At 44.4% G+C, this 23410-nt stretch overlaps 1 protein-coding gene across 1 annotated transcript; it reads left to right on the top strand.

Annotated features, from left to right (window-relative positions):
• Positions 1 to 8604: 8604 nt before the first annotated feature.
• On the top strand, positions 8605 to 12423 carry LOC123123884 (disease resistance protein RGA5). Its single transcript, XM_044544520.1, has 3 exons — positions 8605 to 9572; positions 9941 to 12010; positions 12095 to 12423. Exons 1-2 carry the CDS (start codon positions 8746 to 8748, stop codon positions 11961 to 11963), a joined length of 2850 nt encoding a protein of 949 aa, XP_044400455.1. The 5' UTR covers positions 8605 to 8745; the 3' UTR covers positions 11964 to 12010; positions 12095 to 12423.
• The last annotated feature ends 10987 nt before the right edge of the window (positions 12424 to 23410 follow it).

Genomic DNA, 23410 nt, shown 5'->3' with positions numbered 1-23410 from the left:
TATTACCAAGCATAGAAGTAGTTTCATCATAAGCATCATGCATAGCAGAAGTGGCATCATCAATAACATGCGACATATCAGAATTAATAGCAGAAGCAGGTTTAGGTGTCGCAAGTTTACTCAAAACAAAAGGTGAATCAAGTGCAGAGCTAGATGGCAGTTCCTTATTTCCCCTCGTAGTTGAGGGAAAAATCTTAGTTCTTTCGTCTTTCAAGTTCCTCATAGTGATCGGCAAATATAAATCCCAAGTGACTCAAGGAATAGAGCTATGCTCCCCGGCAAAGGCGCCAGAAAATAGTCTTGATAACCCACAAGTATAGGGGATCGCAACAGTTTTCGAGGGTAGAGTATTAAACCCAAATTTATTGATTCGACACAAGGGGAGCCAAATAATATTCTCAAGTATTAGCAGTTGAGTTGTCAATTCGACCAAACCTGGAAAACTTAATATCTGCAGCAGAGTATTTAGTAGCAAAGTAATATGGAAGTAACGGTAAGGGTAGCAAAAGTAACAGTAGCAGTTTTGTAGTAATTGTAACAGTGGCAACGATAAAGTAACTAAGCAAAGATCAATATGTGAAAAGCTCGTAGGCATTGGATCAGTAGTGGATAATTATGTCGGATGCGATTCCTTGTCCAGTAGTTATAACATAGGGTGACACAGAACTAGCTCCAGTTCATCAATGTAATGTAGGCATGTATTCCGAATATAGTCATGCGTGCTTATGGAAAAGAACTTGCATGACATATTTTGTCCTACCCTCCCGTGGCAGCGGGGTCCTATTGGAAACTAAGGGATATTAAGGCCTCCTTTTAATAGAGTACCGGACCAAAGCATTAACACTTAGTGAATACTTGAACTCCTCAAACTACGGACATCACCGGTAAGTATCCCGATTATTGTCACTTCGGGGTTAACGGATCATAACACATAATAGGTGACTATAGACTTGCAAGATAGGATCAAGAACTCACATATAATCATGAAAACATAATAGGTTCAGATCTGAAATCCTGGCACTCGGGCCCTAGTGACAAGCATTAAGCATAGCAAAGTCATAGCAACATCAATCTCCGAACATAGTGGATAATAGGGATCAAACCCTAACAAAACTAACTCGATTACATGGTAAATCTCATCCAACCCATCACCGTCCAGCAAGCCTACGATGGAATTACTCACGCACGGCGGTGAGCATCATGAAATTGGTGACGACGGATTCCCCTCTCCGGAGCCCCGAACGGACTCCAGATCAGCCCTCCCGAGAGAGATTAGGGCTTGGCAGCGGCTCCGTATCATAAAACGCGATGAATCCTTCTCCCTGATTTTTTTCTCCCCGAACGTGAATATATAGAGTTGGAGTTGAGGTCGGTGGAGCATCAGGGGGGCCACGAGGCAGGGGGCGCCCCCCCCACCCTCGTGGACAGGGTGTGGGCCCCCTGGCCTTGATTCTTTCGCCAGTATGTTTTATTAATTCCAAAAATATTCTCCGTGGAGTTCCAGGTCATTCCGAGAACTTCTATTTCTGCACAAAAATAACACCATGGCAATTCTGCTGAAAACAGCGTCAGTCCGGGTTAGTTCCATTCAAATCATGCAAGTTAGAGTCCAAAACAAGGGCAAAAGTGTTTGGAAAAGTATATACGATGGAGACGTATCAGTTATGAAGAAATGAAATGTACAACTAAGGATATTCCAGAATTTGGCCTCGAGAGAATCGTTGATTCTGATCTAGAGGAAATTTATATGTATTATGTGGTGAATTGCATTGAAAATCCTTATATTGCCAATTACATAAAGACAAGAAAAGAAATAGAAGATGAATAGAATAATAATGAAAGGGAAGAGGTTTCCCAATATCCTCCTATTCTTTCTTATGATGAATCAGGTAACGAGGAGGAGCCTTCGATTCAACCAATCTCATTGATAAGGAGCTCCAAAAAGAGGATTAAACTCACACATAATGTGGAGAAGAAAAATAAAAGCCAGAGAAGAAAAGGTAAAAAGGTATCCCTCCCAAATGATGTTGCTCCTATTATTGTTTTGCCTATTACTCATTGTGATGATAATAGTTGCTATACTATTGGTGCCATCCATACTATTAATGATCGATGAGTGTGATTATGCTTATGATATGCAAAGGCCCAAGCTTGGGGATGCCATGTTTGATGAGAATGATATGTTTGAGAATTTATTTGCTGCAATTAATGTTTTTCCCAACTTTGGGGATGCTATGCTTAATGAAGATGATATTTTTAGTCTCCAAAGTTTTGATATGCAAATTTACTACGATGATAGCATTCCTCCTATTTGTGATGATTATATTGATGAAAGTGGGTTTGGAAGAGTGTCAACTTTAGGAAGTAATGATCCCACTATTTTGGAGGGTGTTGAATCTTATTGTGACAATTATGAAAGTGGATTTGGAGAGGTCGTGACTTTATTTAGTAATGATTCCACTATCTTGGAAGAGGTTTCAATTGATTATGATGAGAACAAGGTTGCTACTTATGATGATTATTGTGACTTATGTTATAAAAAGTAGTGATGATTATATTTATAAAACTTATCATGATTATGATTACCCTTTTTCTGAACCTTACTCTTCTAATGTGGAAACAATTTATAGTATTCGAGTTTCTTATGATACTCTCACTATTCCGAATGAGAAGAGTTTTGCTTATGTGGAGAGTAATAAAAGTTCTATGCTTGGGGGTCATGAAAATAATGCTTTATGTGACCGTTACATTGTTGAATTCATTCATGATGCTACTCAAAATTATTATGAGGGAGGAATATATGCTTATAAGAGTTACAATAATATCAAGTTTCCTCTCTATGTGCTTAATCTTGAAGTTATGCTTGTTTTGCCATCCTATGCTAGTTGATTCTTGTTACCATAAATTGGTTGCTCACACAATCCCTATGCATAGGAAGTGGGTTAGACTTAAATGTGCTAGTCATATGCTTCATGATGCTCTCTTTATGTTTCAATTCTTATCTTTTATATGAGCATCATTGAAATCACCATGCCTAGCTAAAAGGCATTAAAGAAAAGCGCATGTTGGGAGACAACCCATATTTATCCCTACTGTTTTTGTGTGTCCACATGATTAAGCTACTGTAGTAATCATGTTTTATAGCTTTTGTTTCAATAAAGTGCCAAGTAAAGCCTTTGGGATAGTGTGGATGATAGTTGACTTGATTCTATGCAAAACAGAAACTTTTGCGCTCAGTCCAGGAAATGTCAAGATTCACTGGAACATGCTTTTGATCTGAATTCTTTTACACAAGATTGACATACAAATTGCCTAGATTTTCCAAAATTTTCAGAATTTTTGGAGTTAGAGAGGTGTGAAAGTTTCTAGATTACTACAGACTGTTCTGTTTTTTGACAGATTCTGTTTTCTATGTGTTGTTTGCTTATTTTGATGAATCCATAAGTAGTATCAGAGGGTATGAACCATGGAGAAGTTGGAATACAGTAGACATAACACCAATATGAATTTAGAATGAGTTCACAACAGTACCTAAGTGGTGATTTATTTTCTTATACTAACGGATCTCATAAGATTTTCTGTTGAGTTTTGTGTTGTGAAGTTTTCAAGTTTTGGGTAAAGTTTCGGTGGACTACGGAATAAGGAGTAGCAAGAGCCTAAGCTTGGGGATGCCCAAGGCACCACAAGGTAATATTCAAGGAGATCCAAGCAACTAAGCTTGGGGATGCCCCGGATGGCATCCCCTCTTTCGTCTTCGTTCATCGGTAAATTTACTTGGAGCTATATTTTTATTGACCACATGATATGTGTTTTTCTTGGAGCGTCATTTTATTTTCTTAGTATTTGCTTTTACTTTGAATAAAATATCAGGATATGAAATTCTTAAATGTTAGAGAGTCTTCACATAGTTACATAATTATTTGACTACTCATTGATCTTCAATTATATCTTTTGGAGTAGTTTGTCATTTACTCGAGTGCTTCACTTGTATCTTTTTAGAGCACGTTGGTGGTTTTATTTTATAGAAATTGATGAACTCTCATGATTCACTTATATTATTTTGAGAGTCTTAAACAGCATGGTAATTTGTTTCGTTTATGAATTTAGTCCTAATATGATCGACATCCGAGAGGGATATAATAAAAACTTTCATATAAGGTGCATTGAATACTATGAGAAGTTTGATTCCTTATGATTGTTTTGAGATATGAGGATCGTGATATTAGAGTCATGCTAGTGGAGTAATTGTGAATTTGAGAAATACTTGTGTTGAGGTTTGTGAGTCCCGTAGAATGCACGTATGGTGAACCGTTATGTAATGAAGTTGGAGCATGAGGTATTTTTTGATTGTCATCCTTTCTGTGGAGGTCGGAATCGCGCGATGGCTAACTCCTACCAACCCTTCCCCTAGGAGCATGCGCACAGTGCTTGGTTTCAATGACTAATAGATTTTTGCAAGAAGTACATGAGTTCTTTATGACTAATGTTGAGTCCATGGATTATACGCACTCTCACCGTTCCACCATAGCTAGCCTTTCTTGTTCCGTGCAACTTTCGCCGGTACCATACACCCACCATATACCTTCCTCAAAACAGCCACCATACCTACCTATTATGGCATTTCCATAGCCATTCTGAGATATATTGCCATGCAACTTTCCACCGTTCCGTTCATTATGACACGCATCATCATTGTCATATTGCTTTGCATGATCATGTATTGACATTGTATTTGTGGCAAAGCCACCTTTCATAACACTTTCATACATGTCACTCTTGATTCATTGCACATCCCGGTACACTGCCTGAGACATTCATATAGAGTCATATTTTGTTCTATGTATCGAGTTGTAATTCTTGAGTTGTACATAAATAGAAGTGTGATGATTATCATTATTAGAGCATTATCCCGTGTGAGAAAAATAGAGGACAAAGAAGCCAATCAAAAAAATGAGAGAAAAAGAGAGAGGGGGCAATGCTACTATCCTTTACCACACTTGTGCTTCAAAGTAGCACCATGATCTTCATGATAGAGTCTCCTATGTTTTCACTTTCATATACTAGTGGGAATTTTTCATTATATAACTTGGCTTGTATATTCCAATGATGGGCTTCCCCAAATGCCCTAGGTATTCATGAGCAAGCAAGTTGGATGCACACCCACTTAGTTTTCTTTTTGAGCTTTCATATACTTATAGCTCTAGTGCATCTGTTGCATGGCAATCCCTACTCACTCGCATCGATATCTATTGATGGGCATCTCCATAGCCTGTTGGTACGCCTAGTTGATGTGAGACTATCTCTCTCTTTTTGTCTTCTCTGCAACCACCATATTCCATTCCACCTATAGGCTATGTCCATGGCTCACGCTCATGTATTGCGTGAAAGTTGAATTTTTTTAGAATACTAAAGTATGAAACAATTGCTTGGCTGAAACTGGGGTTGTGCATGATTTGAATATTTTGTGTGATGAAGATGGAGCATAGCCAGACTATATGATTTTGTAGGGACAAGCTTTCTTTAGCCATGTTATTTTGGGAAGACATAATTGCCTTGTTAGTATGCTTGAAGTATTATCGTTTTTATGTCAATATTAAACTTCTGTTTTGAATCTTATGGATCTGAATATTCTTGCCACAATAGAGAAGATTACATTGATAAATATGTTAGGTAGCATTCCGCAACAAAAATTCTGTTTATGTCATTTACCTACTCGAGGACGAGCAGGAATTAAGCTTGGGGATGCTTGATACGTCTCCAACGTATCTATAATTTTTGATTGTTGCATGCTATTATATTATCCATCTTGAATGTTTTATATGCATTTATATGCTATTTTATATGATTTTGGGACTAACCTATTAACCTAGAGCCCAGTGCCAGTTTCTGTTTTTTCCTTGTTTTTGAGTTTCGCAAAAAAGGAATACCAAACCGAGTCCAATTGACCTGAAAATTTACAGAGATTATTTTTGGACCTGAAGAAGCCCCCGAAGCAAAAGAGTTGGGCCAAAAGAGTCCCGAGTCAACCACGAGGGTGGAGGACACGCCTTTACCCCCCCCCCCCCCCCGAGGGTGCTCTACCCTTGTCGTTGACTCGTGGACCACCCTGACGTGAAACCGACACCAAAACTTCCTATAAATACAGAAACCCCGAGAAATAAACCAAGATCGGGAGTTTCGCTGCCGCAAGCCTCTGTAGCCACCAAAAACTAATCGGGACCCTGTTCCGCACCCTGCCGGAGGGGGGATCCATCACCGGTGGCCATCTTCATCATCCCGGCGCTCTCCATGGTGAGGAGGGAGTAGTTCGCCCTCGGGGCTAAGGGTACGTTCCAGTAGCTATGTGTTTGATCTCTCTCTCTCTCTCTCTCTCTCTCTCTCTCTCTCTCTCTCTCGTGTTCTTGACTTGGCACGATCTTGATGCACCGCGAGCTTTGCTACTATAGTTGGATCTTATTATGTTTCTCCCCCTCTACCTTCTTGTAATGGATTGAGTTTTTTCTTTGAAGTTATCTTATCGGATTGAGTCTTTAAGGATTTGAGAACACTTGATGTATGTCTTGCATGTGCTTATCTGTGGTGACAATGGGATATTCATGTGATCCACTTGATGTATGTTTTGGTGATCAACTTGCGGGTTCTGTAACCTTGAGAACTTATGCATAGGGGTTGGCACACGTTTTCCTCTTGACTCTCCGGTAGAAACTTTGGGGCACTCTTTGAAGTTCTTTATGTTGGTTTGAATAGAAATCTGAGATTGTGTGATGCATATCGTATAATCAAACCCACGGATACTTGTGGTCACATTGGAGTATCTAGGTGGCATTAGGGTTTTGGTTGATGTGTGTCTTAAGGTGTTATTTTAGTACGAAATCTAGGGCTGTTTGTGACACTTATAGGAATAGCGAGATCGATCAGAAAGAATAACTTTGAGGTGGTTTCGTACCCTACAATAATCTCTTCATTTGTTCTCCGCTATTAGTGACTTTGGAGTGACTCTTTGTTACATGTTGAGGGATTCTTATATGATCCAATTATGTTATCATTGTTGAGAGAACTTGCACTAGTGAAAGTATGAACCCTAGGCCTTGTTTCGAAGCATTGCAATACCGTTTTTGCTCACTTTTACTACTTGCTACCTTACTGTTTTTATATTTTCAGATTACAAAAACCTATATCTACCATCCATATTGCACTTGTATCACCATCTCTTCGCCGAACTAGTGCACCTATACAATTTACCGTTGTATTGGGTGTGTTGGGGACACAAGTGACTCTTTGTTATTTGGTTGCAGGGTTGTTTAAGAGAGACCATCTTCATCCTACACCTCCCACGGATTGATAAATCTTAGGTCATCCACTTGAGGGAAATTTGCTACTGTCCTACAAAACTCCGCGCTTGGAGGCCCAACACGAGTCTACAAGAAGAAGGTTGCGTAGTAGACATCCTGCAACGACGGTGGTGGCTTGTGGATGAAGATGGGGAGGCGGTGGCTTCCTGTGGATGAGCTCGAAGTGGTGCCGGTGGATGAGTTGACCCTGGGATTCGTGCAACCTCTGTCGAATCCACGAGTTTTGTAATCTCTTGGATAGAGGGCGGATCATCGAGCAACTCTTGTGCAGTGGAGGAGGCTACCTGTGAGTTATGGAGGATGTCGGTAGGGTTTGGAGGTGGCAAGATAGGGGCGGAGGCACTGAAAAACAAGGGCCACAGAAGGCCTTGTAGGTGGTGTTGATATGCAAGTGGCGACCAGTGGGAGATGACAATGCCGGTCAGGTTTCCAGGGATTGGGTGACCCTCGGGGAGGAAATTTGTAGGTGGCCGGGGCGTGATTGATGGGGACGGTGCCATCAGCCTTGAGGTGGAGGAGGTTGGCGGCTTGAGGGAGAGGAGGGATGGATGGGGTTGAAAGGGAGAGATCATGGAGTTTCCTGCAAATATGGGGGTGGCGGCGTCTTTTTGCAAAAATGCCACTACTTGTGTTTGCATACGTTATATAACTTATTAATTAACCTGAACACATTACTAGTAATAACAGGCTAGATTTCCGGGTCCTTGACAAAACTCCTTATCTAAAACAGTATATGTAAATGATTGTTCTCAATGTGCTTTCAACATGCTGGACCCATGAGCACATGCCATTGCCAGCTGTTGTCAAAAAGCTTGGAGCACTCACTTATTCCTTCCTTCTTGCTCTGATGAGGACAATTCTCTCCACATTCCCACACAGTACGTATATTGTGTTTCGATCTATACGATTGGGTGGGCAGTGCTCCAACGCCACCGTAGTTTCCTTACCAACATTTGCAGGCATAATTCATTTGAAAACTCGTCATCTTCATTCTGAAATACTCCCACCGTCTTATAGTGTAAGAATTTTTTGACTCTAGTATAGTGTCAAAAAACATCTTACATTACGGGGCGGAGGGAGTACTTCTTAATAAGTAACCTAAACACGCTTACTAAAGGAGCAAGATTCTTCTGTCCCTCTGTGCACTCCTTATCTAAAACAGTGCATGTATATCATTGTCGTCCTTGATCCACTCATGAAATCGACATGGAGGACCCAGCAACACATGCCATTCCCACCTATTGTTGCTTGCTACGCAGCACCCAATTATTGCCTAGTCCTTTCCTCTTCCTCCATCCCCCCACTTCTCCGTCTCCACTCTCCCAGCAGCACACATGACAAACACCAACGAGAGAAACGAGCATCATAGCTAGCAGAGGGCATCGATCCATCCATGGAGGTCGCGGTGAGCGCCTCCCATGGCGTGATGGGTCCCCTGCTGGGGAAGCTTGCCGACTTGCTCGCCGGCAAGTACGGCCGCATACGAGGGGTCCGCGGTGAGATCCTTTCCCTCCAAGTTGAGCTGACCAGCATGCATGCCGCGCTCAAAAACTACACCATGCTAGAAGACCCTGATGTCGAGGTGATGACGTGGATATCGCTGCTCAGGGAGCTGGCCTATGATACCGAGGATTGCATCGACAAGTTCATCCGTCGCCTCGGCAAACGCGGGCGTCGGGGAGGCTTCAAGGAGCTCCTCCGTGACACCACTCGCTTCCTCAAGACGCTCGATTCTCGCTGTGGAATTGCCGACCAGATCGACGAGCTCAAGGCCCGCATCAAGCATGTCAAAGAGCTCAAGGATAGTTACAAGCTGAGTGAGATTCCGTGCAGCAAGACCGAGCATGCGGCCGTGGATCCTCGGTTGTGTGCTCTGTTTGCCGAGGAGGCACACCTTGTGGGTGTGGAGGGTCCAAGAGATGATCTTGTCAAGTGGATGTTGAAAGAAGAAAACAGCTCCACCAAGGATCGTAAGGTGTTGTCAATTGTTGGATTTGGTGGATTAGGAAAGACAACACTCGCAAATGAGGTCTATCGCAAGATTCAAGGGCATTTCGATTGTCAGGTTTTTGTATCGGTCTCACAAAAGCCATATATAAAGAATATTATAAAGGATGTAATCTCTCAAGTGCCATGCCAAGATGGATCCACAAAAGACACAAGTGATTGGGATGAAAAGAAGTCCATTGCGAAGCTAAGAGAACTGTTACAAGATAAAAGGTAACTTTAACTTCTGTTGTTATTTTTCAGAACATTCCTTACAAATGTTTCACAAGTTTTGGTAGTTACTCATTACTATTGTATGTCCAATTATATCTTTCACGTAAAGAAAAAAAAAGCACAATTGTGGCTTGTGCAATTCATCCTTGTCTCTTGTATTAAAATATAGTCCATATATACCTAAATAAGCATTGAGAAACAATGTTTGCACATAAAAATATATCAAATAAACATTGTTGTTTTTTGAGTGAGTACTAGTAGACTTGTGTAGTTCCACTTAAATAGTATTGAAGTGGTGTATGCTAAATTATTTTTCTAGTTGAATTCCATTTCAAAATCAGTTAACATCATCTGCTACTATTTATTAGGTATCTTGTCATAGTGGATGATATATGGTCTACTCAAGCATGGAACAATATCAAGTGTGCTTTTCCATACAATAATTGTTCTAGCAGAATTATAACTACTACACGCATTATTGATGTGGCAAGATCATGTTGTCCTGGTAGTGATGACCGTGTGTATGAAATGACAGCCCTAAGTGATCTTCACTCCAAAAGATTGTTTCTCAAAAGAATTTTCGGCTCTGAGGACCACTGCCCTGATATGCTGAAAGAAAGTTCAAATGAAATCCTGAAAAAATGTGGAGGCCTACCACTGGCAATTATTAGTATATCTAGTTTGTTAGCAAATAGACCAGTTGTCAAGGAGGAGTGGGAGAAGATTAGAAGATCAATTGGTTCTGCACTGGAAAATAACCAGAGTTTGGAGGGAATGAGTAAGATACTATTACTTAGCTACAATGATCTTCCACCTAATCTCAAGACATGTTTATTGTATTTAAGTGTATTCCCCGAGGATTATGTGATTGATCGAGAGAGGTTAGTGAGGCGGTGGATAGCGGAAGGATTTATATCTGAAGAGCGTGGACAAAGCCAGCAAGAAGTCGCTGAGATATACTTCTATGAGCTTGTCAACAAAAGCATGGTACAGCCTGAGGACATCGGCTATGATGGCAAGGCTCGTGCTTGCCGAGTCCATGACATGATGCTAGAAATTATTATTTCAAAATCAAATGAAGATAATTTCATCGTTGTGATAGGTGGTGGCCAAACAACTTTAGCAAATCGTCAAGGTTTTATTCGGCGACTATCAATCCAGCAGATTGATGTTGAGCTTGTACATTTACTCGCACAAGAAGATCTAAGCCATGTTCGATCTCTGACAGTAACATGTTCAGCTTGCGTCAAACACTTGCCTAGTCTTGCTAAATTTGAAGCTCTACGTGTACTGGATTTTCAAGGTTGTGAGGGTTTGGAAGAGTATGATATGAAAAGTATTGGCAAATTGCTCCAACTAAAGTACCTAAACTTTCCAGCCACGAGAATTTCAAAGCTACCGTCAGAGATCGTGTTGCTACGTGACCTAGAGACACTACATTTTGGAGCTACACCAGTGGAAGAGTTGCCAATTGGATTCGCTCAGCTGACCAAACTACAACACCTAATTGCTGGAGGTTGGACAATTATACCAAAGAAGATTGGAAATATGAGGAACTTACGGGAGATATCAGGCTTTAGTATTACTGGGAGTCCAGCAGATGCGGTGGAGGATCTTGGGAGCCTGCCAGGTTTGGAGGAAATTGATATATATCTCGATGGTGGAGAATCCGACGAGTTCAGGAGGCATGAAGAAATGTTACTTTCCTCACTGTGCAAGCTTGGTAGCTGCAAGCTCCGGTCTTTAAGGATAAGAGGGAACGATGGTTCCCTCGAATTCTTAGGGTCTTGGTCCCCATTGCCATTTACCCTTCAAGAATTTTATATGGTCGGTGACTATTGTTTCACGAAAGTTCCAGAGTGTATTGCTCCAGCACTCACCAGCCTTTCTTTCCTAGACATCAATTTAGCTGAATTGACAGAGGAGGGTCTGGTCACTCTTGGAGAGCTCCCAGCTTTACTTCACCTTGTACTTTGGTTTAGAACAAGACCTGATGATAGGGTTATAGTCCGAGGATTCCCAAGTCTGAAGCAGTTTACCATCTATAGTAATGATGCGTCAGCATACGTCACATTTGTCAAAGGGTCCATGCCCAAGCTTAAGAAGCTGGATTTGCTTATCAATGTATCAACGGCAAAAACATATGGCTTCCATTTAGGCATTGAGCATCTCACATGTCTTAAACAAGCAACGGCAAGGCTTGACAATAGGGGCGCTACACCTTCCGAGAGAAAGGCTGCAGAGGCTGTGATCAGGGTTGAAGCAGGTGCCCATCCAAACCATCCCGCAGTTACTATTTGTGATGAATACCAGTGTTCTGAAGAGGACAGTGAAGACATTTGTGGTGACGAGAAAAAGAGCAAGGAAGATGGTGGCACTGATGAGAATTAAGATGCTCATCTTCCGAGGGGAACGATCCTCATCACCAACTGCAAGAGGTATTAATACAGACCCTGATCATTCTTTCTTTTACCATCAAAATGCATCTTTTGTCCAAAACTGATTTTGGCGCTAATATATAGGATGATGTGCGCTTGGCTGGGTTACTTGGAGACTTGGAGTGGCATACTGAAGGAAGGCCTGAAAATAAGAAGCTGAAGCAGGGTGATGGTCACATTCAGAAAGATGGCGATAGTGGTCTGGTTGCTAATTACTACATTCAATTCCCATTGTTTACTTTTCGCAATTATCAAGACATAATCTTTCTGTTTGGGCATCCTGGAATGTGGATTATTTCTGCTGAATACTCTTCAAGATAGAGATGTAATATTGATTCGGGCTTTGCCCGCTCGAGAATTAAGCTATGTTTCCATTTGGGACCGAGGCGTCGTATGGATAATTTTTCACTGAACATGTATGATTTAGTTATCTCAACGCGTCTACTAGCTAGATTAACCGGTCCTTTTGTGAGCTCGTTATCTGAAGCAGTGTACATGTATTGTTTTTCTAGATTTGATTTTCACACACAGCGCATCTATTAGTGCACATGCGTGCTACTGACATGCTTCGTTGCTTGGAATGTCATGGTGATTGGTGAAGGAGATGTGGAGCTACTTCCCTTTGTGCTTTCAGATAGAGACAGGAAAAACATATGCAGAAACAGGGGACACCTCCAAAGAGAAGCCATCTCTCAACTCACGTTACGTTGCTGCTTGCTTGCTAATACTACGTATATATGTATGAAAAATGGTGCTGGGTTTCCCTTATTCCAAATACAAAACTCTCGAATGATCCTACTGCAATCAGTGTGCTGAAACACAGATAAACATGCATGCCTGCAACCGCTGCTGCGGCATAAATACAGTAACTGAAGATGAATTACCGTTTGGTTGGCGGGCACCCAAACGTACGCTGCAGGCGGCAGCAGGCGCCGCCGAGAACTTTGCCTCCAGGTAGCCCTTCCATTTTTCTTTTTCGAAAACCTTATTTCCATATCTAAAAATATATATGAAAAAGTGTGCACATACATATAGTACATGTGTACTATGGACGTACAAATATTCATAATAATATATGTCCATATGCGGTGTACGCTGGTATCTGGAACTGATCAGCATACACATGAAGGAAAATCATTCAGCCAACTGGAACAGAATGCAGTAGTGCCTAACCAACATTGAATCCGAAGATGCTTGTTTCAAAAGAGGGCAGACCTAAGAGGACAGTTATAAACCAAGCAGTACAAGTATTTCAAAAATGGTAAAAGGATGGGATATCTTTTTTTTTATAAAAGTATATCAAATGTACGACCCAATTTCACATTTCACAGCAGGAATATCGATGATGCATTGCATAATGGAATAGCAGGTCTGTCAACTATTTCATACACGGGAACAAGTAAAATAAATAGGCCAACTGGTATATGGTAATTTTGCAAATTGTAAAATATGAGCATTAGCACTTGTTAGGCAGCACATAAATTCAGTGGAACTTGAACTAAAAGTCCATCAACATGACTAGGGCTTTGCTTCTCACACTATTGAAAATTCACGTATTTCATCTTTCATCCACCTTTCAGGTGGGCAAATCAGCAAACAGATGGGGGGCACGGGAAAGGGGCCCCGAGTTCATGGAACAAGTTGATGAAGATGTCCTCCGCCTCCTCCAACCCTTCGATCTGCCCGACCACGAATGACGGGACGTCTTCTGGGCGCCCAGGTTGGGTCGCCGCGGAGGTGATCTTGTGGTAGGTTGGACCCAGACCTTGTTCTCAAGTGTTACCATGGGCCCACCTATTGCAACCACGTGAAAAAGTCCATTGGTCAAAGCCCGTCCGGCAAAAGTCAAAGGCGTAGATCTCCTGGTCAACTGGTCCAGGGTTAGGCCAACCGGGGGCCTTAGGGGGTAGCAATGCCACCGGAGCATCGCCCCGGGTCCTCATGCATGTCTTCAGTTGTGTTGGCATGTCTTAAGAGGCAACACACGGCTCCGGGTTGTGGTCCCCCCTCATGGACGGCGGAGACACCGAAGTAACCCCTGTGCGGTTCTGCTGTTGAATAATCGTGGACATCCGGAGCGTGATGAACAATGGATTTTTTTCATGATGCAAACACATGTGATATAAGATGTGTGGTAATTTTTCAAATAATTTTAAAGAGGGGGAAGTATGCGCAAACACGACTTCCACGGAGCATGGCTGCGACTGCGAGAACAGCACGGCCATTGGCACAGCCTAAACCATCATCACATCAGCAAGTTCAGTTGAGTAGTACATGTAGTTAATTCTCTTGCGGTGGGACACTGAGGTCCCATGTGACTTTGTGGACACGGCGAGCTGCTCTTCGGGAGAAAGGCATGGACTAAAAGCGGCCGCGGCGGCGCGTCATTTTTTTAGATATAAGCGGCGGGGGATAACTATCTTTTTAGCACAAAGGCCGGACGCCGGTCTGGAAGCGGCACGGGGCACCCCTATTTCTCGGGTTAAGCAAGACATGACCAACCCCTCGTTTTTTGCTTTCTTTTCTTTACTTTTGTTTATACTTTAAAATATTATAAACATATTTATTACAAAAAACACTCTTCCAAAAACATTTGAAAAAATATTGAACCAGTATTTAAAAATATTGAACAAGTATTTGAAAAAACTGTTGAACAAGGATTTGAGAAAATGTTGATCATGTCCATAAAAATTTTGAACGAGTATTTGAAAAATGTTCAACAAGTATTTGTAATATGTGGAAAAAGTATTTGAAAAAATGTTGAACAAATGTTTCAAAAAAAATTCATGTATATAAAAATGTTGAACATTTAAAAAAAACTTGAACGAGCATTTAAAAAATGTTGAAATAAGTATTAATAGAGGGAGAACAGATACGGCATACCTCCATCGCCGCGCTGTTTGGGGAGCACAAAGGAATTATATTCAGCGTCTATGGCATGATGATGGCACATGGTGCTCCGTACCGCCGGATATGTAGCGGATGGCCACTTCGTACTTCAAGGAGGTTTATACGAAGGATCCAACTCTAACACCGGAGGGTGTTCTTGAGGGCATTGCACCAAAGGCAACTCAAGGTATGAATGATATTTTATGTGCTCCATTCACGGAGGAGGAGGTGTCCAATGCTCTTTTTCATATCGGCCCTCTAAAAGCACCTGGGACGGATGGACTGCCGGCTTGGTTTTTCCAGCATAATTGGGCCGTTTTGAAAACCCAAATTATAGCTGCTGTTTTGGGCTTCTTTAAGTCAGGTATAAAGCCAGATGGTGTGAACGATACGGCTATTTTCCTCATTCCGAAAGTTCCCTTCCCAAAGGAGCTCAAGGACTATAGGGCGATAAGCCTGTGCAACATCATTTACAAAATTGTATCCAAATGTTTGGTTAACCGGCTAAGGCCGCTGCTTGCGGAATTAATCTCAGAGAATCAAAGTGCTTTTATTCCTGGATGGCTTATCTCTGACAACTCTGTAATTGCTTTCGAGTGTATACACCGCATACAATCGCTGAAACAGAGCAGTCCGGCGAGGTGTGCTTACAAGCTTGATCTCTCGATTGGGATTTTTTGGAGAGAGCCCTAGGTAAATGGGGCTTCTCACTATAGTGGATTTCATGGATAATGGCATGTGTGAAGTCAGTCAAATATTCTGTTAAATTAAATGGGCAGTTGGTGCAGAATTTTACCCTTTCTAGAGGTCTTCGGCAAGGTGATCCATTATCTCCGTTCTTATTCCTATTTGTCGCTGACGCCCTGTCTGCTCTTATCTCAAAATCAGTCAATGAAGGGGCTTTGAAGGGGGTGTTAATATGCCTTGGTGCACCAATTATTTCTCATCTGTTATTTGCGGATGATACTATGTTGCTATTTGAAGCGTCTGGCCAGCAGGCAAGCATTGTTAAAGGTTTGTTGAACACATACACATCAGGGGTAAGTGTTCCATCCTTTTATCGGACAATTGCATTGATGTGGTGGCGGATGAGGTCAAGCGTACCTTGGAGGTTACGCAACAAGTGTTTGAACCAAATATCTGGGGCTTCCGGTGCCTGAAGGAAGAGTACATGAAGAACAATTTGAAACCCTACAGGAAAGATTGAGGAAGAGACTTGTCGATTGGAGTGAACAATGTGTATCTTCTAGTAATAGAGAAATTTCGATTAAGGCTGTGGCGCAAGCAATCCCCACATATGTGATGAGTGTGTTTCGTTTACCAAATACTCTGCAGTTAACTACTGAACGTCTATACTCGAGTGAACTACTAGCCCGTGCTCCATATTCGACAGTTAACTACTAAGTACTAACTCGTCACCTGTAATCCAATATATATTACTATACTCCTGATCAGTATTAAACTCATGTTCAATATCAACCTCTAGATCCATAGCAACCATCTATAGTCGCATCCTCCTCATTCCCATGTTGTTCATCGTCCCTGTTACAAAGAAGGCCGATGCTAGGCGCCGGCGGACCGGCGGAAGCGCGCGCCGGTCAGCTAATTACCGTTCGATCAAACTAATTTAATCCGTCCGATTGTACGTCACGTGGGCCGGTCGTCCTGTTTCCTTGCTTATACTATATTAATAACTCCACAAACCGTTATTACTTCATACTTTATGTGTTGCCGTACTTGACGCCAGAAAATAAGGAAATCGTTTACTCCTCCCACACTCAACGCTGGACGCCGGCCCTTGTGTGCGTCACCGGCCCAACGCCTCCATTCCATGGCCGCTCATACGTTGCGGCATAGGTGTCGGTGGCGTCCAACTAGCCGTCCCATGGTCTCACAACTTCGAGCATTGCGTGTCGCAGGAGTCGTCGCTCATTGTAGCACCTAGTCGCCGCAGTAGTAGCACGCCACACGGCCGTTCCAGCAGCACCATGCACCACCGTGCAGCTCCTTCGGCGTCACCACTTGCACCATGGTCAACCCTGCCATATCCGGTTGAAGCTTTTTCTATTGCCGATTGTAGCTTTTTTGGATGCCCGTTGTAGCTTTCTTTGGCCTCGATTGCAGCTTTCCTCACCGCGGTCGCAGCTTTCCCTATCACTGGTCACGGCCATCGCGTCACCAGTTGCAGCTCCATCGTGGGACGGTTGCATCTTGTGGTAGCAAGGTTGCAGCATTCCCATGGTGTCGTAGTGGTCGGGCGCCCTCGTCGCCAGTGGTCGCCGTTCGCAGATCCGCCCTTGCTAGTCCAACAGGATGTAGTCGCCTCGTAGAAAAACGTCGCCGTCTTGTTACAGGCCGACACCTATGTCGTTGCAGGACCTAGCAGCCGCCATCGTAGCACATCCGTCACTGCATCGGCGTGCCACCGGCCACAGCTTTCAATGTCGCCGCTCACACCATTGGCGCGTTCAATTGAAGTTTTTTCTCACACCGGATGAAGCTATTTCCATGCCGGTTGAAGCATTTTTCACAAGTTGAAGCTTTAATTTCCACCGTCCCGATTGAAGCTTTTTTCATCTATGATTGAAGCTTGTTCTGTAAACGGTTGCAACTCCTTTCGTTTTGCAGTGCCCGATTGAAACTTTGTATATCTTCCGGTTGAAGCTTTTTTCACCTATAGTTGAAGCTTTTTAAGTAACGGTTGCAACTTTTTCAGTTTGGCTGTGGCTGGTTGAAGCTTCCGCTGTCGATGAATGAAGCTTTTTCGATCTAGGCTTGAAGCTTTTTTTGTCAATGGTTGTAACACCCGTATCGGTGGTTTCAACATCTCCGCCACCCCTCTGTTTTATTCATCGATTCCAGCTTTTGGATTCATCGGTTGCAGCATCTGTACATTCGGATGCAACAATTTTATAGCAGGAGTAGTACTCAATGCAGCGGGAGGTAGAAGAAAGGTACTCCCTCCGTCCCATAATGTAAGACGTTTTTTAACACGAGGAAGTAGAAGATAAGGCAAACAATAATTAAGAAGAAAAATAAAGGAACCGTCACGCAGGGTCCGTCACGTACGTAAATCTCAACGGAAGCAGTTTTGTGTGGGCCTGTGTAGCCAGCGTGGCGCCCGGCCCATCACCTGTGTGATGCGCGTGCATGTGCATGTGCGCACTGTCCGTCACGCAGGGTCCGTCACGTACGTAAAGCGACGCGGCCGGCCGAAAGTTGCGCCGGCGCGCCGTACACAAACATTTACCTACAAAGAAACATCATCTCGATGTAAAATCATAGTGCTTGAAACTAATTCATGTCTCTAGCCATACATTACATCCGATATACCAACTGAAAAATCTAGTGCATGTTAGGTAATAATCTGACTCGTCTAGTTTGAGTTAAGATGCAAAGTAAGTTAGGTTGATTAGTTATCCGGCTGGCTGCACGCCAGTAGCTAGTCCGAATGGTATTCCACTCTATGTCTTTTAGTCCAAGTAGCACACGTGCTAGGTTGCATGTAAGTGTCCAGTTGAGAAAAGCAGAAAATAAAGAGAAGAAAAAAAAATCAGTTTTTGTGTGCGTGTGTTCATCGCAGCTTGATATGATCGATCCTGTGGGCGAATCCCAACAATTGGTATCTGAGCAAGGTTTAAGATTTGAAGCCGCGCTTGCCCCGGGGTTGCGACCCGACTAGCGCCACCGGGTGGGCCATGAAGTCGCTGGGTAGTGCAGTGACGAGGAGGATCATGCGATCGTTGTTCAGTGGAGCGACAAGGAGGGAGGCGGCAAATTGTCGTTGGCAAGGGGTGGAAGAAGATTGTTGACTGGAGAGGTGGTGCCGAGGTGCGTTACCGAAAAGTCATCAAGATCATTGCCCATAGAAGATAGATGAGTCGACGAGTCGTGTGAGCTAGCGCGACTGGTCGTCATCGCGTCGGTGAGTCGTCGTCATCATGTCCAAGTGCTTGTCTATGTGAGGATCTATTGAAGATGAAGCATGTCCAAGTCGTCTATGTGTCTCAGCGAGATGGTCAAGTTCACTATGTTGGGCCGATAAAACAGTGAAGGTGGGTCTCTTCAATGAGGCCATGTCTCTACATGAGGCTGGAGTGAGCGGTGTAATTCACTGGGTGGTGTGATTCACAAGGAGCCGGCATGTTTCTCGCTGGGATGGATGGTGTAGTCGACATAGTGGTGTATTCCATGAGATTTCTAGCATGGCTGGATAGTCCAAGGCATATTTGAATTGATCTATAAGTTCACCCACTAGTAGAAAAAGGGCCTTTAGTCCCGGTTCATAAGGGCCTTTAGTCTCGGTTCATAAGGGCCTTTAGTCCCGGTTAACCGGGACTAAAGGGTCGTTATTAAACCCTCCCCCTTTAGTCTCGGTTCTTACACGAACCGGGACTAAAGGCCCTCCACGTGGCCGCTGCCTGGAGGTCCACCTTTAGTCCCGGTTGGTAACACGAACCGGTATTAAAGGAAATTTTATGAATTCTTTTTTTTTGAAAAAAAAATTTTAATTTTTTTTTGAATTTCAAATTCCTGAATTATTTTAACCTCTAATCTCTAATCACCCCTCATCACTGCTCAATTTAACCTCTAATCTCTAATCACCCCTCATCATTCCAAATCATCTAACTTTCCGGACGGTCACCCATCCTCTCACTACTCCAGCCTGAGCATGCTTAACTTTCGGGTTCTATTCTCCCTCGTTTTCAAGTCTGCACTTGTTGTTTTCCTAACAATAGTAAGATGTCAATCCTATTAACCCTCAGGAATTTAGCTTGAGCATGAAGTCACACATTTCACTGTTTGAGTTTGAAACTATTGTTCTAAAAAACAATAATTATTTAGTAACACTAATATTTCTTGAATAAGTAGTTTGACCATAGTTTGACCATAGTTTGACCACAGTTTGACCAGATTTGACCAAAATTCAAAAAAAATGAAATAATTATTTCGTAACACTAATATTTCTTGAATAATTAGTTTGACCATTGTTTGACCATAATTTGACCAGATTTGACCAAAATTCAAAAAACTGAAATAATTATTTAGTAACACTAATATTCTTGAATAATTATTTAGTAACACTAATACTTCTTGAATAAGTAGTTTGACCATAGTTTGACCAGATTTAACAAAAATTAAAAAAAACTGAAATTTGAGCATAACTTTTTTCCTTTTAGAATTTGAGGATTCTAAAAATTTGCAAACAGGCCATAGGCGGTCAAAATCGGATGCGGATTTTCGTGCTGAACATTTTGATATATTATACTTTTTTCTGACATCGTATGCAAAAGTTATAGCCGTTTTTCATTTTCCCTACACTTTTTGCAAAACATGTCCAAATTTAAGTTTTTAAATTTTCTTAATTTTTGAAGTTTTTATCATTTTCTTTTGCTTTTTATAAAACTGAAAAGGCGATCCGGAGGGGTAGAGTTTGAAAATGGGACCTTTAGTACCGGTTCGTGCCACGAACCGGTACTAATGCCTCAAACCCCATTAGTACATGGGCTGGGCTGGCGGCGTGCGGTGAGTGGAAGCATCGCGTCGCAGGAGGTGGCAGCGCGCTAGAGGTGCAGATGGGATTGGAACGCGGGGTCGTGCAGGTGGGTTATTTCTTTTTCTCTCACCCGTACCGGTTCGGTTGACTTATTACGAGAACTACGAGTTGAATACCGAAAAATACAAGGACTTTTCTATAAAATTACCGACAGCGGACTGGCAGAAGCACTAAAGTTTTTATTAGTAGGTAAAGATATAGGTAGATATCCATGTTCATGCATTGATTTTTTTTGCGGATAAACATATAGTGGTTAGAAATTTATGTGTCCTTAATTTCCTTTGGAAGGTTCACTAGTGCAGAACCGGGTTATAGCACCGGTTCTGTAACCGGTACTAAAGGGGAGGGACCTTTACTAAAGGGTGGGGACTAAAGGTCCCTCCCCTTTAGTACCGGTTCTGCACGAACCGCCGCTAAAAGGCCCCCACGTGGCACGAGCCAGCGCCGGGGGCGGGGAGCCATTTAGAGCATCTCCAGCTTTCAGCCTCCTGGGGAGGCCCCGGCGAAATTTTTGGTATGGGGCATGCATTTTCCAAGTCATCCCCCCGATAGATAGTCATTTTTTCTTTTTTTTTCTCCGGCCATTCCAACAAACGCCTTCTGTGCATACCCAACACGCCGGACTCGAGCTCGCCGACGACGACCCCAGACCACCCCGTCCTTCCTCCTCCGCCATGGCCGTCGGTGGCGCCGGCGTTCTGCTCTGCGTGGAGGCCGAAGCCGCACGACGCCGAAGCTCCCGCCGGGAACGCCAGACGCTCGCTCGCACACCACGCCCGCCTGGACGCCGATGCCAATCGTCGTCGGGCACAGGCTCTCCTTCGGGACCAGCCCGGCCGCCCCACGCGCCGCCTGGCCTCCCGCCCTGGCCGCCGCTCTCGTGACCGGGGCCGCCCGTGGCCGTGGCCGGCGCGCCCGGTGCCGGGGCCGCCCGTGGCCGGGGCGCCTGTGGCCTCCGCTCTCGGGGACGGGGCCGCAGGCTTCGCCGCCCGCGCCCGCCCACAGCGTCGCCGGAGGAAATGACGAGGAGGTCGAGGGCGTCCGCCGCCTCCCCGCACGGAGGAGAGAAGGAGAAGCACGCGCCCTGCTGCCCGCCCCGCTGCCCGCCCTGCTGCGTCCGTCAGTCGCAAGGCACAGCGACGGGGGCTTGGCCGCCAGTGCGCGCTCCGGGTTCTGCGGCGCCTGGGCCACGGAAGACGGCGCGAACATGCTGCTGAGGAGGCTCTGCGACGTGGCCAAGTTGCTGCTGGTGCTGGCACTGTCATTGCCTTCGTTGACCGAGGTTGGAGAAGGCATCAGTGGCGCCGACGGCGTGTACTGGACGACGGGCTCAGGCGCAGCAGCGCCGATCTCCCACTCAGGACGACATGCACAAGACGGCGCGGCTCCTGCTCCTGGAGGCCGCGGTGGTGTGCGGCGCCATCGTCGCCGGAGAAGACGACAAGGAGGTCGAGGGCGTCCGCAGCCTCCCCGCACCGTCCGTCGTGGCCCCGCGCCCCTGGCCTGCACCGCGCATCCATTCTCCCAGCCCCCGACCGAAGACGACCAAGCGCTCGCCGCTGCTACTCCGTGTGGTGGTGATCGGGCGGCGAGGGGATTTGGTGGGGAGAGAACGAAAAGAGTGGGCATGCAAGTGGGTGGGACCCAGAGAAAAAGGGAGGAGAGAGAGAGTGGGAGGCTGACTGTGGGCCAAGTGCATGAAAAATCTTCTCTCTCCGCCCCCGAGTGCTCCCCGATGGGCTGGGTTTGGGGTGGGAGGACCGGCACTAGTTTAGGCCAAATCCGGCGAAAATCAAGGGTCTGGGGGGGTGGCTGGGACGTTTTTTTACCACCGGCGATTAAAAAGTGGTCCGGGGGACTTCTTGGGGGGACGGCTGGAGATGCTCTTAGTACCGGTTGGTAACACCAACCGGGACTAAAGGATTTTTTTATTTTCTTTTTAAATAAAGCAAAAACAGCCCACCTACTGGGCCGGCATGGCCTGCATACGACTAGAAACCCAACCTCTAGTTAGGCCAGGATGCAGGCCCATACGGCAGGGCCTACAGGGCAGAAGACTTGCAATAGGCCCACAAAGGCCTGCTTAGAGGGGAGCTCGACACGGTAGCCGCGGCGGGGCTTATAAACCGGTGCGAGCTCCTCTCAACTAGCGAGGTGGGACTAAACATTGTGTACTGCGGGTGCCAGCGCACCACTTTAGTACCGGTTGGTGGCACGAACACGTACTAAAGGGGGGGGTCTTTAGTACCGGTTGGAGCCACCAACACGTACTAAAGGCCACCACCTCTTTAGTATCGGTTCGTGGCATGAACCGATACTAAAGGTTCGCCACGAACCGATACTAATAAGCGTCGCCAGCCTAGCCGTTGGAACCGGCACTAACGGTCACATTAGTGCCGGTTCAATTACAAACCGGAACTAATGAGTTTCACATTAGGCCCTTTTTCTACTAGTGGTTAACCAACCTTACAAAGACACTATCCACAAAAATGAAAGAACCATGGTCATCTCTAGAGGATCAGTACAAGCATGGATCTAGCACTTGGTATACTGACCAGATTTCGACCCGGGCTTAAACGTAGAAGTGGCCGGCAAGATGCTTTGTTTCACTAACCTGAATATGTTAATTACTGCTGATAAGGTTCTCCCTGTCGGAACCCAGTGGCTTCATCTTCGTGCATGCACATGCTAATTCACTGCTCCCTGTACGTAAAATAACATCATTGAGCCATGGTTTGGTCTGTTAACCAAAGCTTGCAACTACTAGCTACGAGCACCCAGCACCCAGTTACCCACCAACAGCTAGCTATATGTCCTCTTCCTGTCCTTGTTTCGAGCGTAACAAGCACACACACGTACGGAGATTATCTTGAGTAGTTTTAGTGATGCTAAAGTGGCCGTTCAAGGCGCATTGTTGAAGGAATCCTTTCCTGCTTTGGTTTTGTTAACGTGAA

Source organism: Triticum aestivum, chromosome 5D (genome assembly GCF_018294505.1).
Source record: "Triticum aestivum cultivar Chinese Spring chromosome 5D, IWGSC CS RefSeq v2.1, whole genome shotgun sequence".
Classification (NCBI taxonomy): domain Eukaryota; kingdom Viridiplantae; phylum Streptophyta; class Magnoliopsida; order Poales; family Poaceae; genus Triticum; species Triticum aestivum.
This window is presented reverse-complemented; position numbering and strand designations above follow the sequence as displayed.